Below are 17328 nucleotides of genomic sequence, written 5' to 3'. Positions count from 1 at the left end.
CATACAGTGGCAGCAAAATCCAGACCTGCATAATGATTTTTATTTGTTTTTCTGGCAGAGTTCTTGTGTAGCAGCTTTCAACTCGTGTATTTTACTAAGAAATACATGGCAAGAAATTACATTTACGTATAGGCTATAAGTGTGCTTTCTTATTGGAATGAATGGGAAGCTTTCTAAAACTGACTTGAAGTATTTTTTTCTGATGTGTATTCCACGTAAGAATAAAGAAAAAAAAGATAGTGTAAAACATACTTTAAAAAGGTACCAATCTGATTTTTAGGTTTTGCAGGACCTGCCAAGACTGACTGTAACAGGACTTCCTTATTCAGTGCGTGTGAAATGTCACTGATGACTCATTTGTAGGAAGTCTTTCACATGACAGAATAAGCAATCCATGTCATTGCTACGGTATAGGTGTTATATCAAACATGGCATTAGATCCCATTAGAGAAAGATGGGTAAACCTCTCTGAAAGCATCAATATACAGCATTTACAGAGTGGTCAATAAACACATTTGTTTACATAAAATTAGGTATTGTTCAATTACATATGTGCAAGAAAACAGGACACACTGATTCTACTAGTAAATATTTTATTGACATAGCTCTGCATCCACTGTTAACATAGGGTAAGAACAGAAAAACCCTGGTTTCTCCCCTTTTGCAGTGCGATGAGTATGAAGAACATAAGGCCCGCAGCAGTTAGTTCTATAGGTTGCACCCCTCCAACTAAAACTGTTACGCCCCAACTTTCCCCCCCATCAGTGCTGCGGTGGGACAGGAGGTAGCCCCCTAGTGGATAAATCAGGAGTTTGCAAGTGTTAGCACAATTTTAATGCTTTGGTTATATGTGTCACAGTGATAGATTGGAAACAAGACATGATTACACTTAAAAGATGCAGACAACAAATGAACAGGATGTGAGCAGAGGCATAAGGGCAGTGGCATTTATTGGTTTCTGACTGGGAAACCATTTAATCTTCCTTTAGGTAAAATTATTCCAGCTCTGTTGAGCTACACTTTTTGCCTTATGCAATAGGGACTATCCTTTGTTGCTGCAGTCTTACATTTCTCTTAACGAAGGTTTTCTCAAAACTAGAAAGACGTGACTGCTTTCTATTTAATGTGCACAATCGCCTATACGCGTTAAACACATTTGGTTGGGTTTTTAAAATTAGGAAACCACATTCTTCAGTCTGCTTCCTCTGTGTTTTGAGGTGGCCAGAAATACCCAACTATAGAATGCAAACGGTTGTACTTACTATATGTGGCTCCTAACTACTTACTATGACGACACTTGTGCACACAACATATCTTACGGCTATCCTTTCCGGTGACCTTCCCTTAAGCCAGTTTTTGTTGGTAAATGGACACTGCTTCTGACAAATACAAGCACCAAGTTCTGCATGTTTCTTGAACATATATCTGTCACAGACCTAGTAGATTTAATGATCACACAAATTAATTTTCAGGACCTCATGACACTACTGAGGAATGAGGTACAAAAAAAACCTCATCTCTCAGCATCTCCTTGTTCCTTGTGAAATGACAACATTACAAACTTTGAATTCACACTTGTTGCTGTGCTGCTCATGTCAAGAAAGCTCCACTGACATGCATCAAATAGGCCCCATTTACTTAATGAGTCAAAAAAGTGTCCTTTTGACCATGTCAGTATACCTTTTTTTCATCTGTATGGCACAGCATAGTCTGCTGCGCCATTCTAGACATAGGCAAATGTATATCACAAAAATCACAATGTTTTTTTTTTTTTTTACATGGCAGGTGATGTAAACCACCATATTCCTACAAATCATGAAATTCTCCTTAAGTTTTCCTCCGACACGCACTGCAGGCTCTGTGAACAGACCCTATATCTCTGCTGTTTACAGTCAACACTTGAATATGCCCTTTATTAGCAAAAATTACAATGAAGTGATACATCAAGCATGTACATCGCACAAGCAATTGTTAATATGACACAGAAAATGCTAGCATGATATATAATTCTATGTATGCACTTTATTTTTTATATATATATTTCTTTGTATGTCTCCACTCGGGCTGCCGAGGGCATTTTTGCAGCAGAGCAGTTTCAAGTATCAGAGAGGTGACAGACCTTTTGAAAGCAGTTGCAAGTATTCTGCATTCACTTATTTTCCTGCAAGGACACAAGACATTCTTAGAGTGTCCAGGAGTTAAGTGCAGAAAGCATTGTAAACTCGAGCCCCAAAAAAACACAGCAGGCGAAATCACACCAAAACAAAAACAAGGAGGAATAGTAAGCTTCTGGAGAGTCTGCATGATACCTGCAGCATTAATACCAACATGTCATTACATAATTACAAGACCACAAGTGCTGGGTCTTACAATAAAGCCCGGCAGTAACTGAAGAGCTGTATGTTGAATTTCTATCTGTACCCTCTCTCCCATAGTGTTTCAATTCTACAACAAACAAAAAAAATATTCTCAAAACTATGGTACAATTAAATTGGTAGTTAACTACTGGAGGGGCCTGGTGACAAGCTTTACATATATCAGATCTGAGAGGCAGACTTCTAGAGGCATACTGTGATTTCATTCAACACAGAGGTATGAAATAATAATAACTGGCCAAAAGCAAAGTATGCCTTAATTGGGTCAATTGTGTTCAAGCCTTTAAGGACGTGTTCACATTTTAAAGCTGTGATGCAGTGTTTGCTTTTTTTTTCACCATTCATAATTACAGAAAAAAAACATCAGTTGTAGTTTTATACAGTTTAAGACCGTGTTCAGGACTTTCTTAAAGAGAATATGTAGTCCAATCTGCAGGAATCCTGTTATAGAGCAGGGGAGAGCCACATAGATAACTTATTTTAATCATTTAAACCTCTGCTCTTATTTTTTTTTTTGTCCAGTGGCCAGTCCTATCAGTGATTGACAGTTATTTCTGTATACACTCATACAAAGAAAGCGGTCAATCACTGATAGGACTGCCTACTGGACCGAAAACAACAAAGAACGGGATTTAATTATTAAAAACACAAGTTAAACTTAATATTTACTCACAAAATTATGCATCAATCAACTTGGCTCCCCCTGTTATACAATAGGATGCCTGCAGATTGGACTGCACTTTAATGATGACAGGTTCTCTTTAAAAGGTATCTGTCATATGAGGCAGTCAGTCTGTCCTCTTGTGATTTACCCCTTATGGAACTGGCATTGATGAGGAGATATAGACATTTTATCTGTTGGCTCCCTATACCAAAAAGAAAAAAATCAACCTCTTCAAATATGAAAAATACACCACCACTTCCTTACATTTGATTTAAAAGTTCCAGAAATTAAATCTTAGGATCAACTATACAAAAAACTTCTACATCACCGCAGATGACCATGAAAGTAAAAATATATAAACCAATAAACAAAGCTGATCAAATTAAAGGGATAGGTTTGTAATAAATCTGTCACACCCTCTATAAGGTGTTGTTACTGATCAGCTAAATGATAAAATGGACCAGCACTACCTATAAGCTGTGCATAGAATTAATTCTGCTTTGTGAATGTTAAAAGGTATTGATGCGCTCATACATGGGGAAAGGGACATGATCTTATTGATCTATACAATTTGAACCTAATTGGTTGCATCATAAAAGGTCTAAATGGATAGCAATACATTCATTAGCACAATATATTTTCAACCAATGCCTTCTATAGCTAAAGGTCTTCCTCTATGCAGGAAAAACATTTTAAGACGCTGTATTGCTTCAGGTGCAATTCAACATAGAAAATCCAGTTCTAAAGAAAGAGGTGAGAGGGAATGTTCCAATTTTCATACAGAATCACATAATTTCAGGGACAAAGGTTAGTGTTATTTTTGTTTGCTGGCTGCCCTTCGGGCTTTGAGATGGTGAGGTTGCTACAGGACAAAATGGGTAAACAAAAATTGAAGGTGACATAACAAATATGATCTAGAATGGGGAAGAATCTTGTGGTTTATTGTCTGGAGAGTGCAAATTCTGACTGCCATTTTCTCCGTCTGTAGATCCCCTGGGCTGGAAAGAAAGAAAAGACAAATACATATTACATAATAGCACCAAATACAATCCTCCTAAAAATTTGGGAGGGGGAAGTATTGATCACGCCTCTGTGATGAAATGCACTTATGACACTATTTTTCAGTCCCACTGTTGGTATTTCGAAAGACTCTTCAGTGGTCAAGTCTAGTTCAGTATGGCTATAACAGTTCTCGTCTAAAGAAAACCTGTTGTGCTGACAGATTGCAATGGATTTCGTCAAATAAGTTAGTTACTTATTTGAAACCAAACTATTTAGAAAGTTCATGTGATATCCAATTTTTTTTTTAGCCATTTTAGTGTCAAATTTGACAAACTGCGGACACCGACCAATTATATTGCGGCTACTTTACCAGAAAAAGCTGTACATAGGGATGAGGCATTCTTCCCTTACCTTTAAATTCACCACACGTTCTTCAAAGGATTTAAAGGTGGCTGAGTTTCTATAAAATATATAAGAAAAATAAGGTCAGTCTAAGCATTAATATTACGCATGAAGAACATTGTGAAAACGGTTTTATATACAATCTTTTAACAAAAAAAACAAACCATGCCTTTACCAGTGCAGGTTACACTCTTTTCACATCAGGAGGATTACCTGGTTGACACCTCTGACATGTGCAACATATAGAAAGATATACAATGCCCACTGTTTCAAGCATCTGTTTGGAATAGTGCAGCATAATACACTGTTCCATACATCTTTAATAAAATCTATGTCAAGATATACCAGCCCAATGGATACCAAAAGAAAACTCTTGGCACTGTTTGGATGAATGGAACTTTAAGGATATGTTTGACATACACCAAAACCTTTCTGGACACATACGCCATCGGGCGATGAAACCATTCCAGTTCTGTTTTTTTTTGTACACCCTCATTATGGGTGTACAAAGCCAATAAAATGATGATGTTGGTCATCTAAGCTAGTCAGATGTTTTTCCACACATTACAATGTCAGAAGTGCATCTTATTGGGATAAGCGACAATTATGTTTATATATGCCCTAGCATACAGACGAAATAAAAACATACACAGTATTTTCTGTAATGTGTGCAAAGCATAGGCTTTAAGAAATGCTAACTCAAATTACCCTGAAACATTCAGAACATGCAATTACAGCCTGAACCCTGTGGTTATACATTACCTCATTGCCGGCATGCTTATGGAGTGGCGGATTGAATAACTGCTACTCGGAAGGCATGTGGGAGCAGAAATCAGAGTTAGCGAATAGAGACCATAGGAACAGCACATACGTGGACAGCAACCAAGCAGTCAGTAATCGCCAGTGTTTGCTTGAAATATGCAAAATCATCCCATGATTGGGTGCAATCTGAGGTCATTATTTTTCGAGCTACCCAAATTCATTTGCCTTTATGGCAGTAAATGTTAAGATTATACGTATCGGCACTAGTAATAAAAAGTATAGGTAAGTACTAGGAAGAGTTTTGGGTGGTATTAAAAGTTATATAAAAAAGCTACACTATCATCCACACATAAGGATCTTTGTGGAAGATCAGAGCATGGCGATATAAGCCAAAGTAGTGATTATCGGAGGTGGAAAGTTGATGTCTACATGGTTTGGTCACTCTTCCCATTGTGGAACACTATAGTGAGCCCATCCCCAGCCTCAAATGGCCGATAAAGGAAAATTATTTGCATACAAATTCATAGAGCATCCTTCATTGTGCCCTTCATGCAATACAATACGGTTTGTTAGGTCTGGCTGCTTGTTGCATACATCAGAATCCAACACAAAACAACACAAATCGCCTCCAGCAAAAGGGACAGTGACAGACAAGACTGTATACAGCAACTACTCTATACATATAGACCACAAAGAGAAAATCACAACAGGACATAGGGACAGAATAGTGCATAACATGCATGTATATTACTGTATAATGTAAAATGCTGATGCATTATCTTATATTTCAGAATCACAAGTATGAGAATTTTTTGTGGAAGTTTTATATCACATGAGTGGAACTCTGCTCTAGATATTACATAATGCTTCTGAATAATAGTGCTCACTTAGTATGGCAAATAATACACTGTGATAATACAGGGAAAACTGAGCCAATATAAGATTATTTACTTTCATGATGGATGGGTCATGCTTATATAATGGAGGAAATGTTGCTTTCTATACCATATTACTGTATAATATTATTAATGCAATCATTTTTCTTGCTAGTTCCCTTAAAAAAAAACCAAAATAAATAAAGTGGCTGACAAGGGTAACATAGATAACATTTTGGGTGTGTGCAATAATAACCTTTGAATATACAATGACTATACACTCTATTTATGTGTAATGGAGAACACAGAACAGAGGCCACGTCCTCTTACCTAAAAGACTGAGAGAAAGGGAGAGCCCTGGGAGGGAATGGAGGTGCAGACAAAAATCAGAAAAACAACAGTATCCCCAAATTCGTCACCAAGACAATAAAAACACCCTACATACACGGTAGGTCTAAGCTTCTCAGAACACTCAAAACCAGTGAGGGGGCTCAACATTATGCTACCGCCTGCCATAGAGGTGACAGGAATTGGGTCTCCTATTACACCACTTCGAAAAAGTATGAATTTTTTTTTTTCATTATTGTTGCATTGCACATTGCTTAAAAATTTACTGTCACGTGTCTAAGCAGAGCTATATGTCTAAGTGTTTACAGTATACGGAAAAACCTTTTCAGTCGTTTGTTCCTGCAGTCTCCTGTTAAGTCCACCAAACATTAGACGAAAGTCAGCCAAACCCGTTGATTTAACGGGAACTTATAAGGCAGTTCATACTGCCCAAACCGCAGACAGCATGAAATCATATACACAGTAGATTGTTAGCCTGTCCTCCCCAAAGGAAATCTGTCAGGCAATTCATGCTGCCCAAACCACAGACACCATGAATCCCAGCACGACTTCAGGATTGCAGCCATGCATACTATTCTCTGAAATACTTTGGCGTTACAGACAAAATATACTTTAAAGATCCAGCTGGGGACCACAGCCGGAGAAGAGACTAGTCCGGAATCACCGCTAGCCGGCTATTCCCAGAGCATCTGTAGGTGATTGACAGGTCTCTCCCTCGTGTGTAGACACAACTTTGTACATAGCAATCCGGTAAGCCTGTTTTTTTCTTTTTATGCGGATTCATTTTTATACTGATCACTTTAGGGGTCATCAAATGAGTAAACTTATAGTAAATATTTCTTTTTTTTTCACTCCCACGCTAAGGGGTTTATTCTATTGTATTTCTCTATTTAGCATCTTCTCTCGATTTTTGCTTCCCCTGGTGTCCCCTTTTAGATACTACTCTTTGTATAATACAATATTCTTTTATTTTTTAGAACAATTTTTAATATCTTTTTGATCCTTAAGAGACTATTCTATTATGCTCTTTGAATTTACTTTGTGGTATGGAATACCGTGTATACACATTACCGTTGCAATTATATAGTAAGTGTGACTTTGCCATCTTGCATGTAGTTGATTTTTAACTTTTTTTGTATATACCGTATATTCCGGCGTATAAGACGACCTGGTGTATAAGACGACCCCCCTACTTTCCTGTTAAAATATAGAGTTTAGGATATATTCACCGTATAAGACTACCCCTTTTCCAACGCATACCAAACACCGGTAAAAATTAAAAAAAAACAGATTTGAATTTAACATGGTCCTTTTTTAATTTAAATTCTTATGACATGCAGGTATATAGCAGGAAAACTGTCACTCATAAACATATTAAAATAGGGGGGACCCCACGTCATTTTTTGGGGGGGTCCCCCATTCTAATAGCTAGTAAAGGCTAGGTATTCAGCTGGGGGCTGATATTAGTAGCCTGGGAAGCTCCGTGGGTATTACCCCCTTCCCAGACTTCAAACATCTGCCCCAGCCGTCTGCTTAACCTCCGCTAGAGACTATAATGATGGTGGATCCCACGCCAATTTTCTTTTTAAAAAATCCTTTATTTTAACACTAAATGACAATTGAGGGGTTAATAAAGATGCAGTCCCTAAATTATTATTAATTTTGTAATTAATTTTTCCCAAAAATGTTGACGTGGGCTTCGCCATATTTTTGTGTCCAGCCAGGTACAGCAGGCAGGAACGGGCTGCCCCCAACCACCAGCTGCCTATTTGTACCTGGCCGGACACAACAATATAGGGAAGCCCTTTTTTTTTTTTAATTATTTCATGAAATAATTAAAAAAAAAAAAGACGTGGGGCTTCGCCCTATTTTTGTGTCCAGCCAGGTACAACTAGGCAGCTGGGGGCTGGAATCTGCAGCGCAGGGAGACCCAAGCTTTCTGGGCCCCCCCCGCTGCAAATTGCAGTCCGCAGCCACCCCGGAAAATGGCGCGTTCATAGAAGCGCCATCTTCTGGCGCTGTACCCAACTCATCCAGGGCCCTGGTGCGGTGGCTCACTGGGTAATAAAGGGGTTAGGGCCAGCTTGGCATTATCAGCTGGCCCTAAGCCCGAAATTCATGGGGTCACGCCAATATTAGACATGACCACCATGAATTTCTAGTAAAGTAATTAAAAAAAACACAACACCCAGAAAAAAGTCCTTTAATTGAAATAAAGACACAATTTTTTAATGTTCTAAATTAAACCATACTTACCGTCACGCCCATTCCAGCTGAAGCCAACGATCTCCTGCAATAAAAGAAAAATAATAAAGCAACCTCATCCTTACCTTTCCATGGTTCCCAGGACCGGTCCAGCTCTGCTACATTCACATGACAGGCTGCACCGCAGCAGAACGCTGCCGTTCAGCTTGCCATGCGGCAGACACTGAGAAGCGCAGGCATGCTTGTGCTCCTCAGTGTCTGACTGTGACGGCATCCAGATGAGCCGAGATCATGTCCAATGAACTCGGCTCACCTCATGCACGTCACTGACAGCGTGGGAAAATTCTCCTGCTCCCCGCATGCGCAGTAGAAGTTTCCCACGCTGTCAGTGACGGACGTCCAGGAGGTGAGCTGAGTTCATTGTCGGCTCATCTGGATGCCGTCACAGCGAGACACTGAGGAGCGCAAGCATGCCTGCGCTTCTCAGTGTCTGCGGGATGACAGGCTGGATGGCAGCGTTCTGCTGCGGTCCAGCCTGTCATCTCGATGTAGCAGAGCTGGAGCTGTCCTGGGAACCATGGAGAGGTAAGGATGAGGTTGGTTTATTATTTTTCTTTTATTGCAGGAGATCGTTGGCTTCAGCTGGAATGGGCGTGATGGTAAGTATGGTTTAATTTAGAACAATAAAGAATTGTGTCTTTATTTCAATTAAAGGACTTTATTCTGGGTGTTTGTGTTTTTTTTAACTTTGACTATGGGGTTAGTAATGGGGGTGTCTTATAGACGCCTCTCCATTACTAACCTGGGCTTGATGTCAGCTGGCATTATAAGCTGACATCAACCCCAACCCTATTACCCCACTGCCACCGCACCAGGGCAGCGTGGAAGAGCGAGGCTAAGTGCCAGAATTGGCGCATCCTATGGATGCGCCATTTCTGGGGCGGCTGACGGCTGGTGTTTCTAGCCTGGGAGGGGGCCAATATTCATGGCTCCCTTCCTGGGCTATTAATATCAGCCCCCAGCTGTCTGCCTAGCCTTTGCTAGCTATTAAATTAGGGGGGACCCCACGTCATTTTTTTTGGGGGGTCCCCCATTTTAATAGCTAGTAAAGACTAGGTATTCAGCTGGGGGCTGATATTAGTAGCCTGGGAAGCTCCGTGGGTATTACCCCCTTCCCAGGCTTCAAACATCTGCCCCAGCTGTCTGCTTAACCTCCGCTAGAGCCTAAAATTAAGGGGAACCCCACGCCAATTTTTTTAATAATAAATCCTTTATTTTAATACTAAATGACAAGTACAGTAACCAACACTATCACTGTACTTCATATATATGTGACTGACATGTTTCTATCTATCTAATCTATGTGTGAAGCTCTATTCTGTCTGTTATAAATTGTCGGGTACCGCTGCTGAATTGCCGGCCGGCTTTTTTAAAGAGACGGTGCATGAAAACACTATTATTTGTTTTAATAAATCCTTTACACTAAATGACAAGTACAGTAAGCAATACTGTCACTGTACTTCATATATATGTGACTGACATGTTTCTATCTATCTAATCTATGTGTGAAGCTCTATTCTTTCTATTCTAAATTGTCGGGTGCCGGCTTATGCCGCTGCTGAATTGCCGGCTTTTCATATATTGTCACAGAAGCGATGCGAACTTCCCTGCTCCGGACACAGCGCACCGCTTCTGTGACAAGTGAAAGCTGTCGGCACAGAAGCCCTGCGCTGTGTCCGGAGCTGGGAATACGCAGCGATGTGTCAGTTTCAGCACAGAAGCGCTGACTGTCTGGACCTACCGCCGCCGTATTTTAACTCCCTCCACCTTATATTAACTCCGACATGGCAGGGATACGGCCACGGCAGGTTATTAACACCCCCAGAGTATCCCCGCATGTCAATTTCTGAAAGTTTAAAAGCATTACCGGCGTATAAGACGACCCCAGACTAGACAGAAGATTTTTCAGTCTTCAAAAGTCGTCTTATACGCCGGAATATACGGTACATATTGTATTGTTTCAATTTATACTTTTTTTTCTTTAATGTAAAATTAAGGTCTAACAGTTCAAATAAAACTAAGTTTTCTTCTTTGCAAATGGAGTGGCATCCTATCTGAGCACCCTACAAAAATGCAGAGTGACGTATATTTTTGCCCCTTACATAAGGAGAGACTTGGCCATCTTTTATCATCTCCACTCCTGGTGATTGACGTGTCAGAGGTGAACTAGTCTGGTCTCCGGCTGGGTATGCAAAACATCTGAAATGCTGTAGCGTTTCAGAGAATAATACACTGGCTGCAATCCAGCGATTCATGTTGCCCACGATTTGGGCAGTATAAATTGCCTGACATTCCCTTTCAGTGAGATATGCCAACTATCTGAGAAATGTTGGGCAATTGGAGTTACAAACCCAATATTTTTGTTTTCAGGGAAGACAAGCCGCTGCCAGAGGTGTATGGCATTGGCTTTCTCCTCTTTCCCCATTGAAAGTAAGTGAGCGCTCAAATGAGTGCTAATGTATATGGGGGAATCAGGAGAGAAAGATGGCAGCCGAATGAACATTCATTCGAAAGCTATCTTGTGTATGGCCACCCTTAATCAGGAGAAAAGGAGGAAGATTGAAGGGAGTTACTCGTTTGACTACAGAGCGCTTGTTTGTAGTCTGTAACCATGGAGACATATAGGTCTGCATAGGAGCCAATGACGTAAATCAGATCAATACTATTGGCTGGTTTAGTAAATGTAGTAGAGCTTAACAAATTGGCTGCAAAAATGCTAATGTACATTGAGCAACCTATGCCCTTTACATTCGTAATAATCAATCCCATAGATAATCTAATTTTTATAGGCTGCTTTCAAATAGCCCCCAAATTGTGTTCTGGTGGGTAGACGATCAGATATTTAATTTTCACAAAATCCTTTTATTTTATGTAAATGCAGACTGCAGGTTTTTGGATCTTAGAGTGATAAATACAGTATTTATAGGAAGGTAAGTAGCTGATTCAGAGGAGTAGGAGCACCTCAAGGCACACAAACTCTTACCCTCCGATCATCTCCAGGGGCATAAAAGCTGCTCTAGCCATAACCAGGCTGGAGTGTGTCGGCAGGGAAACAGACATTAGATTAAGCAAGAGTGAAAAGAAGGGTTTTTTTTAAATCACAGCACAGTAAATTTTTCAACATATTGCGATATATTTATAATGCAACCCAGGCTTATGAAGGCAAAACAATCTTTTGCCAAAATGATTGAACAGATCCCCATAACTTAGATTGAAAGAAATGCAGGCACTGGTGTGTTAAATAACACAAGTAGATCGATTTTACTTTGCTCGGTTTCGCCTTAAAAAGGTTGCCTGGGACTTCTATATTGATGTCCTATCCTGTGGATAGATTATCAATACAAGATCGGTGGGGGTCTGACACCTGGCAGCTCCACCCACCAGCCGATATTTGCTTCAGCCGCTGCAGAATACTGCAGTTTATCTCTCATTCAAGTGAATGGGAGATAAGGTGCAGGAACTCAGTGGTCAGACTTCTGATGATCTAAGAATAAATTACAAGGAATAAGCAATAATTATGCACTCTGTACTTTCATCACTTCTTATAACACAGCTTTTTGTTCTTCAGATACCTGTTGAGGTGCTTGATGGGTATAACAAAAGTCATGTCATAAGCACAAAAAAATTAATGTGACCAGCAAGAGTAAGACTACAGGTAGGTGACATTTGCAATTAAATTTTACAGTTTTATTTAAACATTTTTTTTTTTAAACCCTATGTACAATCCATACATTTGTTGTTTCAGACAGACCATCTCATGCTGTTAAAAAGGGAAAAATAAAAGATAATTGCAATTATGTTGTTTCTGGTGCAATGATGCACAAATCCTGGGTTATAATAAATATAGTTAAAGGGAACCTGTCTGGTCTGATAACACCATTAATCTGCAGATGTAGGGTAATCGTCAGGTTAAACAGCATTATGAAGGTGCCCGACTGCAGAATTGAAAAATAATTGTATTTCTCCCGGGAGCCGCCAGCTTTCAGTCATACAGTCGTGCCAGAAGCAATTACAGTCACCGCTCACAGCATACTGATGCAGTGCATCATGGCAGAGCCGGCTGTCAATCAGTATCGGGGTGTGCTTACAGCCGCCGCTCACAGTATAGTCATTGGTGACGGTAATTGCTCTGGGCATACCTGAAAATCAGTGGCTCCTGGGAGAAAAAGAGTTAATCTTGTCCTAGGTGCAGCACTTTCATTTCTGTGGCCAGGGAACCTTCATAACATAATATTACTACTATTAATAATCCTATATGTGCAGGTTAAAAGCCTTATTGGGCCGGATAAGTTCGCTTTAATTAACGAAAGGTCCCTGAAATATAGAAATAACAACTAGTTATATAAAATCATCTGTATGCATCAAGGAATGGTTCCTAATTTGCGTTTTCTGAAACATAATGCTTGCATACATCTATATCAGACCAACTGCTTGAATGGGCTGCAAAATTGCAGTGTAAAAAGACAACATTGTGATGCAAGACTTGGGAGGGGGACAGAAAAGTTTCAATACGAACTTTAACGGCAACCTGTCACCAGAAATAATGCTGTTAACCTGCAGATATGCGGTTAATCTGCAGGTTAACAGAGTTATTATGCTGCCCCGCGCCTGCACGCAGCCGAATGCAGTGGGGAGAACATGAACTTTTATTCTCCCCGCCAGCATTCGGATTCAGTCATAGGGGTGGGGGTGCTGCGGGTTCAGTCATAGCTTTGAGAATATGAAGCAGCTGCTGTAACTCAGATCGTTGACTGAACAAGTGCTGCCCCCGCCCCTGTGACTGAATGCGAATGCTGGCGGGGAGAATAAAGTTCATTTTCTCCCCATTGCATTCGGCTGCGACCAGGCGCCGGGCAGCATTATAACACTGGTCAAAGATTCCCTTTAAAAATTAAGGTCTTATTCAGAACACAATCTTATTTGTTCCTTTTTATAATTTCTTCACTGACAAGATTCACAATGCTGTACAGAACATGATGTATATTAATGTAATTTATTTACCTCATATCGCCCAGTTTCCTGGTGATGGCAGTGCCCATCGTAGACAGAGCAGCACTGGTCTTTTGACCGGCAGTAGAGAGAGTCTCCTGAGTCTTCTTGTAGCTGAAATACATGGAAAGAATATAAATTTGCATAAAAAAAAAAAAAGGAAGGACTGGAGGAACAAGTGCAAATATGACGTACAAACAGACCAGGGCTGGACAAAACAAAGCACAATTTATGAGCAATTTAGTAAACACCCATCATTTAGCTGGTTACTTGGCTCCTGGGCTTTGTCCAAGCCTGATGCATACAAAAAGGGTTTAAGCAGCTCTGGGACGGCCACAGCCATGTTAGGTTAAGTAGTAAGTTAGCAAAGCAAGTTAGCAGCATGTTGTAGTATGATAGTGTATGAGAAGCCAGGAAATGAGCAGATGGAAAAAGACACCCATTAAAAGTAAGGCCAAACATGGCGATAACAACACAGCTGTAGTAGCCACAACGTGGCCAAGAACTGCAGCGGCCAGGTGTTATTCTGATTTTCAAATTGCCTATTAATTATTTGATTTTGCAGGGGAACAGCTGAACCAGCAAAAGTAGGCTGTTGACTGATATGTCCGTGACATGAACGCCACTTATAGCCTTACCCCAGTTTTGAACTTGCCTCTTAAACTATTACAAAACCGCTGGCTGCTGAGTTTCTCAACCACTCCATCTGGTCTTTCGGTGGGTCCAGACTGTGTGGCCATTTGCATGCAACCAAATCTCTGTCCACCGCGATGGCCATTTGATGCTGAGTTTTTTTTCTCAATCATACGGCCAATTTCCAGCCACAAGTGAATGGAGCTTTGGCCGCACTGCCACCTCCATAATATACAGCCCTTACCCTGAGCACCAGAATCTATTCCACATGCACACGCAATATTGATCCAAGTGCAAATTACTAGGCTTTCCTCTCATTCTCAAGAGGAACTGTTCAGGTCACGTATCTTTGGGCCATTTGCAGGAGGGAGTCGCTAATTAGCCATACTATTAGCGTGCTGGACAGTTCTGTCCACCATCGGGGCACCAACACTCACTCATTTAGATATAAATGCTTTTAGTAATTGGTCCTGGGCATATGAAAATCATGAAAATACCGTACACACACTTTTCATATAAACACAAGGTCGTGTATGAAAAGGTCAACGACGACAAGTGACGTGAGAACACGAAAATCAAATTCCTAATATAGAATAACATTTTTCTAAACCGCTATTGCCGTGTCATTGCATTTGTCTTATTTAAGTGGTTTTGGAAAAGCCCTCTTTCTCAGCAGCAGTTTGTTTTAAAGCTGCTCATATCTTTTATTGTCTGCAGTGCTGACGTTGTGTCAACAGCGCTGCAGCTGATCAGTGGCTCAGCCACTTATTGGCTGCAGTATTGTCAACATGAAGGCAAGCTGTAATAAAAAGCGGCAACTAAGTGCTGCCCTCCCACAACCTTTCCCAAATGTCAATTCCTATTGACTGGCCTTTCGACAAATTATTTTAGAAAATTGCAACAGTCCACGTGCAGTTATTCTCCCACATGTGATACGAGTTTATTCAGCAATCACAGTTAGTGGTGCATTTTTTTTTTCATTTCATGCCACAGTGTCGCAAAGGGACACCAAAAACACAATGCATGAATAAACCCATAGTGTGTGTGTGTGCGCATATGAGTATTAGAGATATATAGATAGATAGATATATATAGATAGATATATCTATCTTACATGGAAGACTGCTTATGTAACTTTTACTGAAGAGGATGTCCCATGGTCTGAGCTTATTACCTACTTACATTGCTGATTCCCGTACCATTATTGGGACTCCCACGAATCACGAAAGAGGGGATACTAGACTCCACTTTAATACAGTGGCGGTCAAGTATAGTTGAAACCGGAAGTTTACATACACTATATAAAAAGACACATATGCATGTTTTTCTCAATATCTGACATGAAATCAGAATAAACCTTTCCCGTTTTAGGTCAATTAGGATTACCATAATTTTTAATATTTGCCAAATGCCAGAATAATGAGAAAGAGAGAATGTTTTAAGGCATTTTTATTACTTACTGCAAAGTCAAAAGTTTACATACATTAAGTTTACTATGCCTTTAAACAATTCTGGACTGCCCATATGATGATGTCATGTGTTTGGAAGCTTCTGTTTTTTTGGCAACATCTGAGTTAATTACAGACACACCTGTGGATGTATTTTAATGCACACCTGAAACACACCGCTTCTTTGTGTAGCATCATGGGAAAGTCTAAAGAAATCAGCTAAGATATAAGGAAGAGAATTGTGGACTTGCACAAGTCTGGCTCATCCTTGGGTACAATTTCAAGATACCTGAAGGTGCCTCGTTCATCTGTACAAACAATTATACGCAAGTACAAACAAGATGGTAATGTCCAGCCATCAAACGCTCAGGAAGGAGACGGGTTGTGTGTCCCAGAGATGAACGTGCTTTGGTCCGACATGTGCATGTCAACCCAAGGATAAAAACAAAAAAGACTTTGTGAAGATGATGGCGGAAGCTGGTAAGATTGTGTCAATATCCACAGTGAAAGGAGTACAGTATCAACATGAGCTGAAAGGTCACTCTGCCAGGAAGAAGCCATTACTCCAAAACAAACATAAAAAAGCCAGATTAATGTTCGCAAATGCACACAGGAACAAAGACCTTAATTTTTGGAGACATGTCCCGTGGTCTGATGAAACTAAAATTGACCTTTTTGGGCATAATGACCATCGTTACGTTTGGAGGAAAAAGGGAGAAGCTTGGAAGCCTAAGAACACCATCCCAACTCTGGAACACGATGGTGGCAGCATGTTGTGGAGTTGTTTTGCTGCAGGAGGGACTGGTGCACTTCACAAAATAGATGGCATCATGAGAAAAGAAGATTATGTGGCAATACTGAAGCAACATCTCAAGATATCAGCCAGGAAGTTAAAGCTTGGGCGGAAATAGGTCTTCCAAATGGACAATGACCCGAAGCATACTGCCAAAATTGTAACAAAATGGTTTAAGGATAACAAAGTCAATGTTTTGGAGTGGCCATCATAAAGCCTTGATCTCAATCCTAATGAAAATTTATGGGCAAAGCCTAAAAGGCAGGTGTGAGCAAGACGACCTACAAACCTGGATCAGTTACACCAGTTTTGTCAGGAGGAGTGGGCCCAAATTCTAACCAACTGTTGTGAGAAGCTTGTGGAAGGATATCCTAAATGTTTGACCCAAGTCATTCAGTTTAAGGTCAATGGTACCAAATACTAATGAAACATATGTAAACTTTTGACTTTGCAGTAAGGAATAAAAATGCCTTAAAACATTCTCTCTCTCTCTCTCTCATTATTCTGGTATTTGGCAAATATTAAAAATTATGGTAATCCTAATTGACCTAAAACGAGAAAGGTTTATTCTGATTTCATGTCAGATATTGAGAAAAACATGCAGATGTGTCTTTTTATAAAGTGTATGTAAACTTCTGGTTTCAACTGTGTGCGCGCTGCCACTTCATTCAAAGTGTCTGGGAATGAAGCAGATAGGCAAGTACAGCCTGTACTTGCCTGTCTCTATCCACAGGACACAGGCTGCTGATTGCAACCCATGTCCTGTCCATAA

General features: G+C 40.2%; 1 protein-coding gene across 7 annotated transcripts in view; it reads right to left on the bottom strand.

Annotated features, from left to right (window-relative positions):
• Positions 1-576: 576 nt before the first annotated feature.
• Positions 577-17328, bottom strand: part of TPD52L2 (TPD52 like 2) — a 33884-nt gene continuing 17132 nt past the window's right edge. For 3 of the 7 annotated variants that reach the window (XM_073682878.1, XM_073682881.1, XM_073682880.1), the window contains 5 exons: positions 13695-13796; positions 6411-6437; positions 5206-5247; positions 4453-4501; positions 577-4037 (listed from right to left, as the gene is read on the bottom strand). In XM_073682878.1, the coding sequence (XP_073538979.1) occupies positions 3954-4037; positions 4453-4501; positions 5206-5247; positions 6411-6437; positions 13695-13796 (304 nt within the window). In that variant the 3' untranslated portion in view covers positions 577-3953. The remainder of the gene's footprint in view (positions 4038-4452; positions 4502-5205; positions 5248-6410; positions 6438-13694; positions 13797-17328) is intronic. The other 4 variants (XM_073682879.1, XM_073682883.1, XM_073682882.1 and 1 more) reach the window with 2 other exon arrangements.

This window comes from Phyllobates terribilis, unplaced genomic scaffold (assembly GCF_046119375.1).
Source record: "Phyllobates terribilis strain yellow unplaced genomic scaffold, ASM4611937v1 Scaffold_5__5_contigs__length_657084704, whole genome shotgun sequence".
Taxonomy (NCBI): domain Eukaryota; kingdom Metazoa; phylum Chordata; class Amphibia; order Anura; family Dendrobatidae; genus Phyllobates; species Phyllobates terribilis.
The sequence above is the reverse complement of the archived record's forward strand: the minus strand, read 5'-3'. Positions and strand labels throughout refer to the sequence as shown.